The sequence below is a fragment of the Mobula hypostoma genome, chromosome 8, assembly GCF_963921235.1.
Source record: "Mobula hypostoma chromosome 8, sMobHyp1.1, whole genome shotgun sequence".
In the NCBI taxonomy this organism is placed as follows: Eukaryota; Metazoa; Chordata; class Chondrichthyes; order Myliobatiformes; family Myliobatidae; genus Mobula; species Mobula hypostoma.
The window spans coordinates 40,931,293-40,949,062 of NC_086104.1; the positions used below are offsets into that span (position 1 = coordinate 40,931,293).

General features: G+C 41.9%; 1 protein-coding gene across 2 annotated transcripts; it reads left to right on the plus strand.

The window, feature by feature from the left end:
• The first annotated feature begins 1,033 nt into the window (after positions 1-1,033).
• mrps10 (mitochondrial ribosomal protein S10) lies at positions 1,034-17,252 on the plus strand. Of its 2 annotated transcripts, XM_063055026.1 has the most exons (8): positions 1,034-1,271; positions 2,046-2,104; positions 2,482-2,554; positions 4,001-4,140; positions 9,746-9,805; positions 13,369-13,477; positions 16,208-16,297; positions 16,388-17,252. In XM_063055026.1, the coding sequence occupies exons 1-8, from the start codon at positions 1,224-1,226 to the stop codon at positions 16,469-16,471; spliced, it is 663 nt and encodes a 220-aa protein (XP_062911096.1). In that variant the 5' UTR covers positions 1,034-1,223; the 3' UTR covers positions 16,472-17,252. The 2 variants fall into 2 exon arrangements, with proteins under 2 accessions (XP_062911096.1, XP_062911097.1); XM_063055027.1 differs by lacking the exon at positions 9,746-9,805 and having other exon boundaries at positions 1,061-1,271.
• The last annotated feature ends 518 nt before the right edge of the window (positions 17,253-17,770 follow it).

The following is a 17,770-nucleotide window of genomic DNA, read 5'->3' on the forward strand; positions in this document are numbered from 1 at the left end:
TGATCTTGCCTATGTTCCTTAAGTATACCCTTTAATACTATATTCATCAGCATCCTTTGAGGTCAGCCAGGTTTCTGTTATTGCTATTATATCATACTAATACGTACTTGCATACAATTCCAGCTCTTTATTTTATTCTTAATTCTTCTTGCATTTATACAGACCATCCTTAGTCTATTACTGACTTTTTTCCATCCTACTCTGACCCATTTTTATATCTTTGAAGCCTATAATCGATTTATATCCTAATATGCTATTCTCCACCATGGTGTTTAAACAGTTCAGCCAGGCCTCCCCCTCCCCCTCCCCCTCCCCCCTCCCCCACCCCCCTCCCCCTCCCCCACCCCCCTCCCCCTCCCCCACCCCCCTCCCCCTCCCCCTCCCCCACCGTTCCCTAATTTAAACAGCCCTCAACTAACTGAATGTTGCCCAGTACGAGTACTCTGGTTCAAATGCAACCAGTCCCTGAGGTACAGGTTAGATCTGCACTAAAAGGCTCCCCTATGTCCCTCACCATGATTTGAGCCACACGGTAAATCTTCCTATCTCCTCCATTTTACCTGGACTAGTGCGTGGCACGGGCAGAACTTCCGAGAAAACCACCTTGTCAGTTCTGTCCCTAAGCTTCCCACTCAACTGCCCTTAGCTATGTTATTTGTTCCGATGTGGACAATGACGACTGGATCCACCCCCAGCTCTGGCCAGGAGCTTATCCACTCGTCCGGGGAGGTCTCCTACACGTGTTTCAGGTTAGCAACAAACCTGATTCTCAACCCCCTCCCCCGATAACTGAATCCCCCACTATCACTACTTCCTTTTTACGGGATTTAGGTTTAGGATTAGAGAGGGTCCAGTCCTTGGTTGAAAACTTCCAACTCGGGAGTTGATATCCCGGGACAGTGTGCACCTCCTGCTCTGCGTTTCCTTCCCTCGGACAACCACCTGTCTCTTTCTTTATAGTCTGGAGCCTTAACCCGTGGCTCTCTTGGGATGCACGCTATCTCCCTAAAAGATATGCTTGAAAATAGAAGGCTGCATATGATATGATATCCTTGTCTTTATTATTACTCCGGATGCAGTCTAACCAGAATCTGATAAAGCTGCAATGAAGGTGTTGTAATTAGTTTCTGTGAGACAGATGGGTTCAGTGAAGGAGAACTTGTGCTGATTGGGCACCCTCCATTACCCGGAAGCAGTGCTGCTTTTCCGCACTCCGGCCCGGGATGGCGGTCTACCGGACTACGTGTGGTCTCTTCAGGCGCCTTTTCAGGGTAAAGTCTCGTCGTTTTTGTACCCCCGCTCCATGCAGTGCTCGGGTTTGCCATGGTTCTTCCAAGGTCGGAGACTCAGAGCCCCGACGCTGAAGTTGTGTTGAATGAGACAGACCAGTGTGTCCACTGTGTTGGACCCCTTCGTCCTCGTTAGGGCAGCAAACGCGAAATTTAGCAAGGTCATCACTTCAACTCTGCCCATGCAGACCCCGCTGTAAACAAGTTTCTCCTGGTTTCGATTAAGCAACTGCTTTTTCAATATTTTCCCTCATTCCATAACGTCCTCCAGTTGCCAAAAACAGTTTGCACCCTTGCTTCATAATTTTAAATTACTTGTATTAATCAAATTCCTGTGACAAATCCCTCTATTCATTCTTTCTCGTACCCACTGCTGGGCTCTACAAATGGACTTTCTGCATAAAGCACGAGATATGTGATCTTGCATTTCTATTTTTCCTGTTCTGAGCATCTCGCCATTTCATTTCATTTGCTCTGTCGATTTTTAAAAAAAATTGCCTGTAAGTCAATTTTTCTTTAGTGTTTTCGCCAAATGTTCACTTTTTTTTTTGCCCTCTCGAATATATTTTCCTTCCTGGAAATGGTATCATTTGAGAGGTTTATCTTACCAGGCAGAACTAATACAACATATCTGTAAATGTTTATTTTAAACAGTGGTATGTGTCCAAAAAAAAACACCCCTCAATGTTAACTATTTAATTTGAACAGTAAAATTAAATGTGTTTGAATGACAAAATTATTCATATTGGCTTTCAGGTTGATGGTGTTCCACTTTTGAATTATGCTGCCAATAATATGCTAACAGTATGCCTATGGTAAGTTTTAAAGGTTTTAGATAATTAGATGAAATAATTATTAAGGCAGATATAAAGTGACAATATAAAATGTTTAAAGAGAAGATAGTTCCACTGATATCTGGGCCAACAGTTAATCTCAACCAATAGTAACAAAACATTGGTCATTTATCTTGCGTAATGTTCCTAGGATTTACTTACCAGCTGTGTGTTATATTTACTATGCAATAACAAACTTCGTACATAATTTACGATTAAATATTTTGAGATGACTGGGAACATGATGAAAGGTTCTATATAAATAGATGACTTTAAAAGAAGTCTTGAAATACAGTTTACCTTTACCGAAATTGTGATGCTGTTTTTTCCAATAAATATTGTATCTATTTTGGTTACAGTAGGAAAAGGTTACTGCCAATTTTTCCATCAAGAATTCATTGGGGATCTTCACACTATTCCGTAGCTCCCTCGGTAAGGATTCCCGCACTTTTTGTTAGTGTTTTGGATGCTCTTTTTAAGGATCCATGCGATATATTTTAAGTACTGATTTGCTGTGAAAACTCGAGTTACCTTTCAAATTCAGAGTTAGAATCAGGCTTAATCCCATTGGCATGTATCATGAAATTTACTGTTATGTAATACATAAAACTGTAAATTACAGTAAATAAGTACAAAGTTTGCAGAATAAACCAGCTGCACTTTTAAAGAATGTTGTATAGTTTATTTTTTGTATTTTGGATCCTCTAGAAAATGCCAAGTTATTTTTGCGTAAGATACTTGAAGTAACGTTTCAGCTGATTCCTATCTATATGCAACAAGGAAACAAGCCTCTTAGTTCTATTCTGTGTTTACCATAAATGTGAGCAAATATTCAATTACTTACTGTTCTGATATCCCTAATATACCAATACAAGCTAATCTGAATGCTGGTTCTCAACCCTGAATGAAAATTCCATAACCTCAACTCAATTAAGACTTTATTTTGCCGTGAATTTCTGCCACAGAGTTCTCCTGCTCAAGAAAGAGTATTGATATTAACCTTTGTAGAAAAAATGTATCACTTGAAAGTTATTGCCAGTGAATTTCATGTAATGCTTTTTATGCCACCATCCTATATTTGTAATTTTCCTTCGTAATATCCTAATTTGCTATTCATTGCAAGTGTCAACCACTTCCTCTAAATCAATATCCAGTTTACAGGCAGACTGTCATTTAAATGAAAGATTTCAAAAACTTACTGGAAGTCTTAAAAAAAATGTAATCATATGTAGAAAAAACAACCTTTATTTTCAAATATTATTTAATCAATGTTTCAATACCTGAGTTTACTTAAACTAATTTAAACATTGTTACTTCGAAATAGCATACAGTTACATAACATTAGGAACAACAGGAATGATTCAACAAGTTAATCTAATTTCCCCAATATTAGGAAAAAAAATCCACAGAATGCTTACTCCAGGGCAGTATATCATTCAGTATTGGATAGTGTATCAGTGGGCTATGTTAACTCTTTAGTTTGGCCTTCGCCTTCTCTTCTGAACTATCTTCACATGTAGTCAATACTGTTTCAAGGTGGTAATCAGAATCATTATTTCCCTATTGAAATTTTTTCCACCATCTACGAATCCACATCACCACCTCAGTAAGTTTGCTGAAACTGATGAGGGATCACAACTTGTATCTTGGTCTGTGCAAAATAAGCGACTTTATAGTAGACAAAATAAAATGAGATATTTCATGAAATGCTTTTTGACAGAAATGACAGAGGTACTCTAATATCTCCCTGCTAAGTCATATGTTAAATAAAAATTGTTAGGTGTTAGTATATTTGCCTGCTTTGGAATTTGACATTTCCTTTTAGAATCAATGTCTGAAATAACTTATTGTAATTTTTCTGATTTAATGTTCATTTAGATAACAGTAACAAATGACCCTGATACACTTTACAAGAAGATCTCTGTGTTGGTAAAAGGCCACGATAAAATGGTACTGGATAGCTATGAATATTTTGCCACACTTGCAGCTAAAGAGTTGAACATCACTGTTGATAAAGTGTAAGTTTTTAATTGTTCCTTGGAACACCTTTGCTGTGATGTTCTAGACTTATGCTAAGTGTAATTCAAATTCTTTTCCTTCAAATGCAGTTCAATAATGGGACAAGAAAAATGACGTACTCTATCAGCTCTACAAGTTTAATTGTGCAAACTTCCCTCAACATTTCTCAAATGGTTATAGTGTTATACATAAACTATGGTGGGGAGTAAAAACACTTGGTTTTTAGTCAATCCATGTTTGCACTAAAACAAAGCCATATTCCCCGACCATTACTGTGCAATTTTTCATACAGGCTTCCCCTGCCATCTGAAGGTAGAGCGTTGCTTTGAAACGGTTTGTAAGCTGAAATGTCGTAAAGTGAAGAAGCAATTACCATTTATTTATATGGGAAAATTTTCTGAGCATTTGCAGACCCAAAAATAACCTACCAGATCATGCCAAATAACACATAAAACCTAAAATAACAGTAACGTATAGTAAAAGCAGGAATGATATGATAAATACACAGCCTATATAAAGTAGAAATATTTCTCTACAACGATTGCCTGCACAGATCTCCGTAGTGAAAATCTCACGCAAGCGCTCTCGGCAGAAAATCTCACGCAAGCGCTGTTGGCATAAACGCGCTCTCCAGTAACCTTTAAACTATGAAGCTGCCAAATCTACCAAATAACACGTAAAAATACACAGCCTATATCAAGTAGAAATAATGTATGTACAGTGTAGTATCACTTACCAGAATTGGGAAAACAGCGCTGAGCACACTGATGATGGTGTGTTAGACTGAGTCGTCGCAGGCTGGGTGGTGCAGTGGCCCCCACCCTCCGGGCCGCCAACCCGATACATTGCCGCGAAGAACAACGCAGCAGTAGCCGGGAGGCACACAGCACATCTTTAAGAAAAAAGCCGAAATAAACATGCTAATTAATTAGGTGCTGCCCGGCACATAAATGTCGGCGCAGATCAGAGGTGATTTCCGATTGCATCGCCTCTGATCTGGGCTGACAATTACGTGCTAGGCGGCACCTAATTAATTAGCATGTTTATTTCGGCTTTTTTCTTAAAGATGTGCTGCGTGCCTCCCGGCTACTGCTGCATTCTCCGCGAATCGGTACAGAAATTGTCCGGGGCCCGGGTGTTGGGGTGGTGGGACACGGGGGTGTCATCTCATCGTCGATCAGGGCAGGCAGTTCATCTTCTCCTATGACTGCCTGCCTCGATGTCGAAGATCGAGGTTCGTCGTCTGCTGTGGCTGATGTGGAAGGCTTGCTTAACTGCTGAGCCTCGCGCATTTTTCTATCATACAGTTGCTTGTAAGGACTCAAACCATCCTGCAAATATCCCCTAAACCTACATACCCTTTCAAAATTAAAGTTGTACTTTATCATTGCAGCGAAAATCCCACGCAGTTGCTTCACTTTCTGCATTCGGTTGCATTTGGTTTTGATTGTTATCCTTTCCTCTTCCAATTGCATCAGCTCTTCATCAATCAGTTCTTGGTCATGGGATGCCAAAACCTCTTCAACATCATCTTCGTCAGCTTCCACAAGCCAAACTCACTTTGTCCTTGCTTCATTCACCACGATCGAAACGCTTAATTATGTCTAGTTTTACGCTAAGTGTAACACCCTTACTCTTTCAGGCTTTTCTGACACCTTAGAACTCATCTTGCTAACGGCTGCTTAATGCAACGTGTTAAAGCAATGCCGTTCCGAATCCGGGGGAGAGCGGCTGCCTTTTATTGTGTGCTGATTTTTTCACGCGCTGATTTTTTATCGCGCACTGCCTTTCTTTGTAACAGTGAAAACACCTTCTGAAAGCGAAAACAGGGTACCAATGTAGGTCTTTCATAACAGTGAGGTTTCGTAAAGCGAACGTTCGAAAAGCGGGGGACACCTGTACTCATAAAACTTAATTTATACTTTATACTTTATTGTGGCCAAACAATTGGTACTAAAACATACAATCATCACAGCAATATTTGTTTCTGTGCTTCACACTCCCTGGATTACAAATATTAAATATTAAAGTTATTAAATGTAACGTTCTGTTATATTGGCTCGTGTATGTCTAGGGGAAATCCAGCCCAACACCCGCCTCAACACTCCCCACAGGGTCGGTCGCCGCCCGAATCAATCACAAACATCAGTCATCAGCCAGCACACCCAGTAAATTTTAACAAATACACTTTATAGATATTACTAATTCTATGACAATAATATACATTTGATACAGAGAGGAAAGTAATGGAAAAAAAGGCGCCAACACTTATCAAAGTCCAAGTTCTTCGCACGCTACCGTTGGAGCTCAATCGAATCCGGACGACCACCCGAATTCCGTCGACTCACGGCTCCGGACCACCGGAGTGATCGACCGGAGCCTCTCCGCACGTCCGCCGTCCTCTCCGTCTCTCCTCCGACTCCCCGTCAAAAACCCTGTCCACCGTCCTCCTCGTCTCTCCTCTGACTCCCTGTCTCTCCGCCATCCGCCCCGTCTCTCCCCCGTCCGCCCCGTCTCTTTCCCCATCCTCCCCATCTAAGGAGGACATAAATAATCTTCCAGAAATAGTAAGGGACAGAGGGTCCAGTGAGATGGAGGAACTGAGTGAAATACATGTTAGTAGGGAAGTGGTGTTAGGTAAATTGAAGGGATTGAAGGCAGATAAATCCCCAGGGCCAGATGGTCTGCATCCTAGAGTGCTTAAGGAAGTAGCCCAAGAAATAGTGGATGCATTAGTGATAATTTTTCAAAACTCGTTAGATTCTGGACTAGTTCCTGAGGATTGGAGGGTGGCTAATGTAACCCCAATTTTTAAAAAAGGAGGGAGAGAGAAACCGGGGAATTATAGACCGGTTAGCCTAACGTCGGTGATGGGGAAACTGCTGGAGTCAGTTATCAAGGATGTGATAACAGCACATTTGGAAAGCGGAGAAATGATCAGACAAAGTCAGCATGGATTTGTGAAAGGAAAATCATGTCTGACGAATCTCATAGAATTTTTTGAGGATGTAACTAGTAGAGTGGATAGGGGAGAACCAGTGGATGTGGTATATTTGGATTTTCAAAAGGCTTTTGACAAGGTCCCACACAGGAGATTAGTGTGCAAACTTAAAGCACACGGTATTGGGGGTAAGGTATTGGTGTGGGTGGAGAATTGGTTAGCAGACAGGAAGCAAAGAGTGGGAATAAACGGGACCTTTTCAGAATGGTAGGCGGTGACTACTGGGGTGCCGCAAGGCTCAGTGCTGGGACCCCAGTTGTTTACAATATATATTAATGACTTGGATGAGGGAATTAAATGCAGCATCTCCAAGTTTGCGGATGACACGAAGCTGGGCGGCAGTGTTAGCAGTGAGGAGGATGCTAAGAGGATGCAGGGTGACTTGGATAGGTTGGGTGAGTGGGCAAACTCATGGCAGATGCAATTTAATGTGGATAAATGTGAAGTTATCCACTTTGGTGGCAAAAATAGGAAAACAGATTATTATCTGAATGGTGGCCGATTAGAAAAAGGGGAGGTGCAACGAGACCTGGGTGTCATTATACAACAGTCATTGAAAGTGGGCATGCAGGTACAGCAGGCGGTGAAAAAGGCGAATGGTATGCTGGCATTTATAGCGAGAGGATTCGAGTACAGGAGCAGGGAGGTACTACTGCAGTTGTACAAGGCCTTGGTGAGACCACACCTGGAGTATTGTGTGCAGTTTTGGTCCCCTAATCTGAGGAAAGACATCTTTGCCATAGAGGGAGTACAAAGAAGGTTCACCAGATTGATTCCTGGGATGGCAGGACTTTCATATGAAGAAAGACTGGATGAACTGGGCTTGTACTCGTTGGAATTTAGAAGATTGAGGGGGGATCTGATTGAAACGTATAAGGTCCTAAAGGGATTGGACAGGCTAGATGCAGGAAGATTGTTCCCGATGTTGGGGAAGTCCAGAACGAGGGGTCACAGTTTGAGGATAGAGGGGAAGCCTTTTAGGACCGCGATTAGGAAAAACTTCTTCACACAGAGGGTGGTGAATCTGTGGAATTCTCTGCCACAGCAAACTGTTGAGGCCAGTTCATTGGCTATGTTTAAGAGGGAGTTAGATATGGCCCTTGTGGCTACAGGGGTCAGGGGGTATGGAGGGAAGGCTGGGGCGGGGTACTGAGTTGGATGATCAGCCATGATCATAATAAATGGCGGTGCAGGCTCGAAGGGCCGAATGGCCTACTCCTGCACCTATTTTCTATGTTTCTATGTTTCTATCAATCCTCCGACTCCCCGCCAAAACTCAGTCCACAGTCATATCATACACTATGGTATCCGAAAACAAAACGATACATAACCACCCATTGGCTAAAAGAAGGCTGCTATCTCACTTTAAAGTAAAACAAACTGCTAGCGCAAACTCTCTTCAGCGTTAAAACACAACAAAGCCGCATTCCCCAGATTAACATAACAACGTCGCCATTTAAAATGTAACAAAAGAAAGACCTCGTACATAAAAATAGTTAAAACTAGTAAATATTAAAAATTTAAATTATAAATCAGAAATAGAAAATAGAAAAAGGCGAAGTAAGGTAGTGCAAAAAAACTGAGAGGCAGGTCCGGATATTTGGAGGGTACGGCCCAGATCCAGGTCAGGATCCATTCAGCAGTCTTATCACAGTTGGAAAGAAGCTGTTCCCAAATCTGGCCGTACGAGTCTTCAAGCTCCTGGGCCTTCTCCTGGAGGGAAGAGAGACGAAAAGTCTGTTGGCTGGGTGTCTCGTGTCCTCATTAAACTGGCAGCACTGCTCAGACAGCGTGCGGTGTAAAGTGAGTCCGCGGACGGAAGTTGGTTTGTGTGATGTGCTGCGCCGTGTTCACAATCTTCTGCAGCTTCTTTCGGTCTTGGACAGGACAACTTCCATACCAGGTTGTGATGCACCCTAGAAGAATGCTTTCTATGGTGCATCTATAAAAATTAGTGAGGGTTTTAGGGGACAGGTCAAATTTCCTTAGCTTCCTCAGGAAGTAAAGGCGCTGGTGGGCCCTCTTGGCTGTGAACTCTGCTTGGTTGGACCAAGTCAGGTCATTTGTGATATCAGCCCCGAGGAACTTAAATCTTTTGACCTGTTCCACTTGCGCACCACCGATGTAAGTTGGGTTGTGCGGTCCGCTACTCCTTCTGAAGTCAACAACCAATTCCTTCGTTTTGCTGACGCTGAGGGATAGGTTATTGTCTTTGCACAATGCCACCAGGTTCTTAATTTCCTCTCTGTACTCAAACTCATCATTACCTGAGATACAGCCTACAATTGTTGTGTCATCAGCAAACTTATATATTGAGTTCGATGGAAACTTGGCTACACAATCATGGGTGTACAGTGAGTACAGTGGGGGTTGAGTACACAGCCTTGTGGGGCACCGGTGCTCAGAGTGATTGTAGAGGAGAGCTTGTCCCCTATTTTTACAGCCTGGGTCCTGTCTGGGAGGAAGTTGAAGATCCAGCTGCAGATCTGAGTGCTAAGGCCCAGGTTCCGGAGCTTAGGAATCAGTTTATTTGGAATGATGGCATTAAAGGCAGAGCTGTAGTCAATGAAAAGGAGCCTTACGTATGCATCTTTATTCTCCAGGTGTTCTAAGGAGGAATGTGGGGCCAGAGAGATGGTGTCTGCCATTGACCTGTTGCTCCGGTAGGTGAATTGCAAAGTGTCGAGGTTGACCGGTAGGCTGTGTTTGATGTGTGCCATAACCAATCTCTCGAAGCACTTCATAGCAATTATGTCAGAGCCACAGGTCAATAGTCATTCAGACATGCTACCTTGCTCTTCTTCAGCACTGGGATTATCGTTGCCTTCTTAAAACACGAGGGGATCTTAGACTGAAGCAAGGAGCAGTTAAAGATGTCAGCAAACACTCCAGCTAGTTCGCTTGCACAGGCCTGGAGAACCTGTCCCGGGACGCCATCTAGGCCCGTCACCTTCCTTGGATTTATCTTCAGAAAGGCCCTTCTAACGTCCTCGGTGACGATGAATCTCGATGCCACCAGGTCCGGTTCATCCGGAGGGAGCGGGACGCTCCTCTTCTGTTCGAATCTACTGTAGAATACGTTAAGTTCGTCAGGAAGAGAAGTGCCACAGTTATTGATATTCCCAGCCTTTTCTTTGCGCCCAGTGATCTCATTTAGACCCTGCCATAGTTTACTGGCATCCCTTTGGTTAGCCTGGGCTTCCAACTTGGCTCGATATTGCCTCTTGGCGCCCTTAATGGCTTTCCAGAGTTTACGCCTGGATTCCGTGTAGCGACTGGTATCCCCAGACCTAAAAGCCGCAGCTCTAGCCTTTAAAAGGGACTTGACCTCATAACTCATCCAAGGTTTCCGGTTAGGGAATACCCGGATTGTCTTTCAAGACACACAGTCCTCTGTGCATTTCCACATAAAGTCCATGACAGCTGAGGCATACTCATCGAGGTTAGCTGCCGAGTCCTTGAATACTAACCAGTCCACCGATTCAAAGCAGTCACGGAGGACCTCATCCGTTTCCTCTGTCCAACGCGAAACCACTTTTGACACCATGACCTCCCGCTTCAGTTTCTGTTTGTAAGCCGGGAGGAGGGGTATGGCCTGATGGTCCGATTTTCCAAAGTGAGGTCGTGAGACGGAACGGTAGGCATCCTTGACTGCTGTGTAGCAGTGGTCAAGTATATTCGGGCCTCTAGTGGGGCAGGAGACATGTTGGTATAAGTTTGGCAGCGTCTTTCTGAGGTTGGCCTGGTTAAAGTCCCTGGCTGTAATGAGCAAAGCCTCCGGATACCTGGTCTCAAGTTCACCGATGTTGGCATACAGTATGTTCAGAGCACACTCCACGTCCGCCTGGGGGGGGGAATGTAGACCATTGTCAGTATGACCAAGGTGAATTCCCGTGGCAGGTAGTAGGGGACGACACTTCACCGACAGGTGTTCCAGGTCCGGGCTGCAGGAACTTGTCAGTGCCACTGTGTCCGAGCACCACCCAGTGTTGATCAGTAGGCAGACACTACCTCCCCTCATCTTGCCTGAAGACACCATGCAGTCCATCCAATGGATCGAAAATCCCTCTGGTCGGATGGCACAGTCGGGGGTGGCGGGGGAGAGCCAGGTCTTGATGAAACAGAATACACAGCAGTTCTGCATCTCCCTGCAGTAGGTGAGTCTCCCTATAAGATCATCCACCTTGTTCTCTATGACTTGCACATTAGCTAGTAGGATGGTGGGCATAGGGACCCTGAAGCCCCTCAGCTTCAATCTGACCAGCAGCCCAGCTCTTTTCCCACGCTTCCTCGGTAAGTAGTGCATCTTTCCAGGTCTCCATCGATGCAGTGTGTTGTTGTCAACTCTTTGATGTTGGTCGACGCATCCCGCGGGAATCGCGTCGTCGTGCGCTCCGGGTTGGGCCGAGTAACTGGGGAGGCTCCGCTGCCACTTCCAGCTGCCGGGGGCCCGGGCTGTCAATCAGGTCGGGCCCCGAAGCCAGCACTTAATCCTGGATGGCCGTGCTCCTTGCTGAAACAAGCCCTTAAGCCGAGTCACAGTTGCGGTGGGCTCTGCTCCAGCCGAGGTCAGAGGCCTCACTTCCGGCAACTGGATGGCCACCAACGGGGCTTTACGGTGGTCGCTCCGGGGAAGCGTCTGGGGCACCTTGAGGACTCCGCCGTCACTTCTGTGTGGTCGTCTGCTCCAGAGAGGTGCTGGTCGGAATGGGCCGTGTCTCCAAGCGCTCCGGCACGGTAGCAGTGTATAATTTGTTTTCCTTGTGAACGCTGATAAATGACGCTGAGAGTCTGCAAAGGACTGCACTTTGCCAGCTCCATCATAGGCACAACCTTCCCCACGATTTAAGGTATCGTTAAGAGGCAGTGCCTCAAGGAGGCAGCATCCATCAGCTGAGGGCCTTCACCATCCAGGACATGCCCTCTTCTCATTACCAACTTCAGGATGAGCCACGGGAGCCTGGAGACACCAGAGATTCGGCAGCCGCTGAAAATCTTGACCAACAAGCACAAAAAACTGGAGGAACTGATGGAAGGTCTTAGCCTGAAACACTGCTGTTTCTTCTGCTCCATTGATGCTGCCTGACGCGAGTTCCTCATGACTGTTGTGTCTCTTACTCAGTGATGCAGAAGTAGCTCCTTCCCCTCTGCCACCAGATTTCTGAATGCTTTATGAATCTGTGAACACTGACCAGCTCATTATTTATTTTTTCTTTGCACGATTAATCTGTTTTGTATTTTATCGTAATAGTCTTTGCGTTGTTGCTGCAAAAAGAACAATTATCACATCAGGTAAGATGGTGATAGTAAACGTGAAACTGCTGCTGCAAGTTGTTTTATTGGAACCTGTGCATATGTACATTAACTTGACGTGGCAATTAACTCGATTTTGAATTTGTTATCAGGATGCCCAAGATACTGTACTCTTTGACAAGGCCAACTTTATTTTCTTTCAACCTTAGTCGTCCAGATGCCAAACTTCTAAATTCTATCAAACTGTTCTTTTCCTTCATTCTTTAAGATTCACTTTAACATCTTTATCATTGTCAAAAAGTTTTAAAAAAAAGATAAAATGTGGTTAATATTCTCCTGTGTTACCTTGGGATTTAAGGTCGTTAAACTAATGCAAGCAAAGTGCTTGTTTCCATTGGTAGGAAGGCAACTGATACTTGGATCACTGACAGAAAAAGCAATATTCCCATGACTGCATTACAGAAATATTATCTGCCATATATTTATCCCAAAATATCTAGTTGCTTTTTACTTAGTGCCGGCTAAATTCCGTCACTGATGAAGGGTCTCGGCCCAAAACGTCGACTGTTTACTCTCTTACATAAATGCTGCCTCCAGCATTTTGTGTATGTTGCTTTGGATTTCCAGTATCTGCAGATTTTCTCGTGTTTGTGAAATTTCGTCACGGTAGTGATTCAAACAGACGAAATTCAAGTGTGACTCGTAAGAGAGAACTTCTGTAGGATTGACCAAAACTCTTGAAACACTTTACCAGATTGATGAAAACATTGTAGAAAGTGTATTTGTAACTATGCTGCATGGATTCCATAAATCATGGAACAATGTTTTTATATACGACTTTTAGTTCTCCTCATCTGCAATACTACAGATCACGATTGTTTGAATATTATAATATAGCTGATAGAATGCATTTGTAAAGTCAATGGAACTAAATATAATTTAAAATAAAATTTGCATCTCCTTTTATTTAAAGGTATGAGCCTCCAAAGAAAGTTGATAGATTGACACTTCTCAAATCTATTCACATTTTCAAGAAACACAGAGTTCAATATGAGATGAGGACACACTACAGATGTATAGAGGTAAGTAAAAGGCAAAGCAGCTAGTCAGGACATAGTAAATACTTTAAGGTAAATATTCAGCTGATAGATGAAAATATTTAAATTTAAAATTATTTTTGTTACTGCGTTGTGTCTGTTTTTGCAATACTCGCTCCATTATCTAATTGGCACAGATTTTGCTTTACTGTTTCAAAATTTTGAATAATCAGCCATAATTCTATTAAATGGTACAGGTGACACAGAGGGCCAAATGAGCTGCTTTTACTCATTGATGTAACTGATATTATATCTGTTGGGAAAGCTCTTTATTTTTCATTTTTTACCCTCATGTTTGACACTATTTTACTAATGTTCCCATGGTCTCCGGATTATATCAATTCCTGCTATTGTTTGGAAGTATTCTGACCAGAGCATGTTTTTTTTGTTTTATGATGCAGTAGAATTTGGCTATCTCAGGATTTCAGAATCCCTTTTGTTCAGTATCTGGCTCAGGTTTATTGTTGGAACGTTTATCTGATAAATGTTGTGTACTGTCTTAAAAAAGGAGGAATCTTGCACTCTCTGCCTATCCTTTCTAATCACCTGCCCATTAGGTATGATACTTCACTAAAGCCCTGCCTATGATACTCAGTAGCACAGAGACTCCTCAGTTCAACTACAGCTCTAGCCACTCGATGAGATCAGTCATGAGCTGCAATTTGACACACTTCCTACAAGTATGGTCACCAGGAACTTGAAGTTTCTTAACCTCCCACATCCTACCAAAAGAGCATATGATTATCCTAACTGCCATCTCAACATCAGCAAAACTGCCAATGAAAGCATTAGAATTTGTACCTAAAACAGAGCATTTCTTCCTCATCAACAGTCACTTTCACTTGGGCTGCTCTGTTGAAATGTTCTTCTCCACTTGCTAGGAATGTCAGGATCAAAATACAGATAGGCCTGATCTGAGTTCTTTTAAATTTCCTTCCAGGATTGCTTGCTAGGACAGTTAGGGACAAAAAGCAAATGTAATGTAGGAAAAAAGCCCTGGCACCTGATGTTTAATGACTCTGGACAACAAAGTTTTAAAAAAAAATGTTGCTTCCTCAATTTTTTTTTGTTTATGATAGACCACTCGACCACTTGAACACAAATATAGTTTCAAACTACTTGTATCATGTAGGAATTTGGAGAAACGAGATCAACTTTTCTGAATATACTGCATTTAATTGCATAATGCTGCTGATGCTTTGCAGTAGTTCAACAAGCTACAAATGTTTTGTTGATGATTTCTGTTTTTACTCAGTATCTGACACTTCTCGGGTAAGTGCCCAACAATAAACAGCCACAAAGTCCTGTTGAAATCTTTCACCATGCTTGTCACTGACAGCATCAAGATTTGCAGGGAAGCTGTCTAAATGGGAATGCAGAAAATGAATCCTTAGTGACATGTTCCACTTCATGGTGTTGTATGCTTGAAGCATGTTGGTGCTCTGTAGTTGCCAAAAAAAATTTCAAGAACATCCTTGAACGCCTTCCATGTGATTTTTCTCCAGTCCCACTAGAAGTTATTTGAAATGCCTGTCACTGATAACCTGTTTGATTTGTGGACAAACAAAACTGCTGTCCTTAATCTTGGTATCAGTTTTTTTGACTTGAATTATGATTTGAAATAAGAAATATAGGCGATTTTAAAAAATGGTGCATGATATGGAAATTTCATGGTTATTTTCATGATCAGCCGCCCAAAATCTAGAAGATACACCCAAAAGTGTTGAGGAAGCAAATACTTAGGAATCCAATGTGATCAGAATTTAGTGTTATTTGTTAATGAACCTAATAAATATTGTGAATAATATTTCCTTCTTGCAAGTAGTCTTTGATTAATGGACAAAATCACTGGCAAAGATAATAGCCTTGTTCAAAAATGGGTGTAAGTACTTCCTCAGCAGTTATTTGTCAGTTACTTTAACATAAGACATGAGAAAGTTTTTAGAATTAACTTGGGGTAAAGAAATAATTGAGTACTTTGAAAGTTGACATTTGTGCGTCTATTCCTGTCTCTTTATTCACTATTCTAGAAATCCGGTGAAATTTTTTGATAACATAGATTGATGAAGGAGAAATTGAGGTTGCACGTGGCACATCTTGGGTTCAATCCTGACTTTCAGTTATGCAGTCTTTGTGGATTTTGTGTGTAACCACAAGGGTTTCCTCCTGTATTCCAAAAACATACAGACATAATTGGTGGCTGTAAATTGCTGCTGTTTTGTCGGCGGCTATGGTGGACGATGAAGAGAAGGTGAGGTATAAGTGTGAATAGGAGCTTGATGGTAGGCATGGACTCAGTCAGCCAAAGTGCATGTTTACGTGCAGTATGACTGAGTGAGTAGGTGTTTGTAAGGATCTTTGAGGATAAACTTTATATAAGAAAATAATGCTTCAAAAAATAGAGGAACCTGCAGTAAAAGGCCTGGAGAATACTATAGAACAATTGTTTTTCATTTGGGTATATTGTATAAAAATGGTGGGATTAAAATATCTAAAGTGTATCAAATTTAGAAGTGAAGAGAATAGTAAGACTCCTGGCAGCTGAAATTTAAAGCAAGTTGTAGAAGTTCATTTTGGGAGGAAACAAGCAACAATGTGTACAGGTAGCTGGAACCTATCCACGTCCAGAAATATTTGAAAGTAGTTCAGTAACTGGTTAGCAAAGAGCATGATTGACTAGATTCTGGATTATTTTTTATTCTTCATCTTTGCCAGCTCAAACATTTGACTGGATGCACTGCTGATGTATATTTGGAATATATCCAGCGCAATCTTCCTGAAGGAGTCGCAATGGAGGTGACCAAGGTCAGTGTTGCATTGATAATGGGGTTTCTACTATTTTTCTCATTTGTCTCTCAGAAGTCTGTAAATCTTTAAATATTTTTGCTTTTTCAGACAATGTTAGAAAAGGTACCTCACCATCTTAAAGAACCTGTTTGGAAGACAGACCCTCCAGAAGATGAAGGAAAATCAGTTTGATATAACCAATGGACAATATGTATGACACCTTATTTAATGAGCTATTACAATACAAAATATTAAAGTTCATTTGTCAAAGTGATATCTTCAAGTTGTATTATCTAGGCTGCAATGTTAAATAATAAAGGTAATATTCTTGAATTTGCCAAGACTACAAAACGGAAGAAAAGGATTTAGCAGCTAAACAAAGATGTTTACCCATATGTAATTTCCACAATGGCAAGCCATTTGAAGCTATATTACACCCAATTAAGTAAATTTCCATACAATCACTGTTCCACTCAGGGAAACATGGCAGAAATTAGAACCTAACAAAACAAAGCCAGTATGAAATGATAATCTCTACCCACCATTAAGAGAAGGGGGTTTAGAGTAATATTTCAGATGAAATACAGTACAGCACTACCACTACTTAAAGTAATCACAGTTCCCAAGCTGGAAATGGCACATAAAAATATTTTCAAACTGCATAAAAGTAGAGTTCATGATTCTTTACGATAGAGATCTTCAACCTCACGAGATGTCTAGACATAATGCACGAGTAATGGTTCATTCAAGATTTAAATGTGCATGAAGCAATGAAAAGTAATATAAATAATTTGGGAGTCCAAGGAGTTACAGGAATATACAGTAATGGCTTGAAACATCTGTTCCAAGTATTGTTGGCAGTCTAAACTAAATTTCTTTGGCAGTTTTATTATTTGCCGCCCTTCTTTTTATCATCTCATTATTTTTTATCTGTATCCCACAATAAAAATTTTTAATAATAAATGATTTTATATGCACCCATATGTGGAGTGTTTGATGGTTCTGGGCCTTTGCTCACTGGAATTTAGCAGAATAAGGTGGGTGGGGGATCTCACTGAAACCTACCGAATGTTAAAAGGCCTAGACAGTGTGGACGTGGAGACGATGGGGAGTTCCAGGACCAGATGGCATAGCCTCAGAGTAGAGGGATGTCACAGTATATTTATTATCAAAGTATACTATATACAACCTTGAAACTTGTCTGCTTACAGGCTCCTAAAAAAAAGAATCCCAATAGAACCCATTAAAAAAGAAAGACCTGTCGAAAACCCAATGTTCAGGAAAAACAAGCATGCAAATAATAACATTCAGAACTGAAGTTCACGAAAGTGAGTCCACAGCCACGAAGCCAGTCACAACTGACGCAGGAGCCCGCTAATTGCAGGTCACAGCCTCAGTTCAGTGCAAAGACAAAAACCTTGTCAATTTGGAACGGAGATGAGGAATTTTTTTTAGCTAGAGGGTGGTGAATCTGGAATTCTGTGCCACAGA

Coding starts and splice junctions, on each gene's coding strand:
- mrps10 (XM_063055026.1), top strand. CDS start 1,224: ATGGCGGTCTACCGGACTACGTGTGGTCTCTTCAGGCGCCTTTTCAGG. Junction 2,105..2,481: donor ATGCTAACAGTATGCCTATG/GTAAGTTTTAAA, acceptor TTTTGGTTACAG/TAGGAAAAGGTTACTGCCAA. Junction 2,555..4,000: donor ACTATTCCGTAGCTCCCTCG/GTAAGGATTCCC, acceptor ATGTTCATTTAG/ATAACAGTAACAAATGACCC.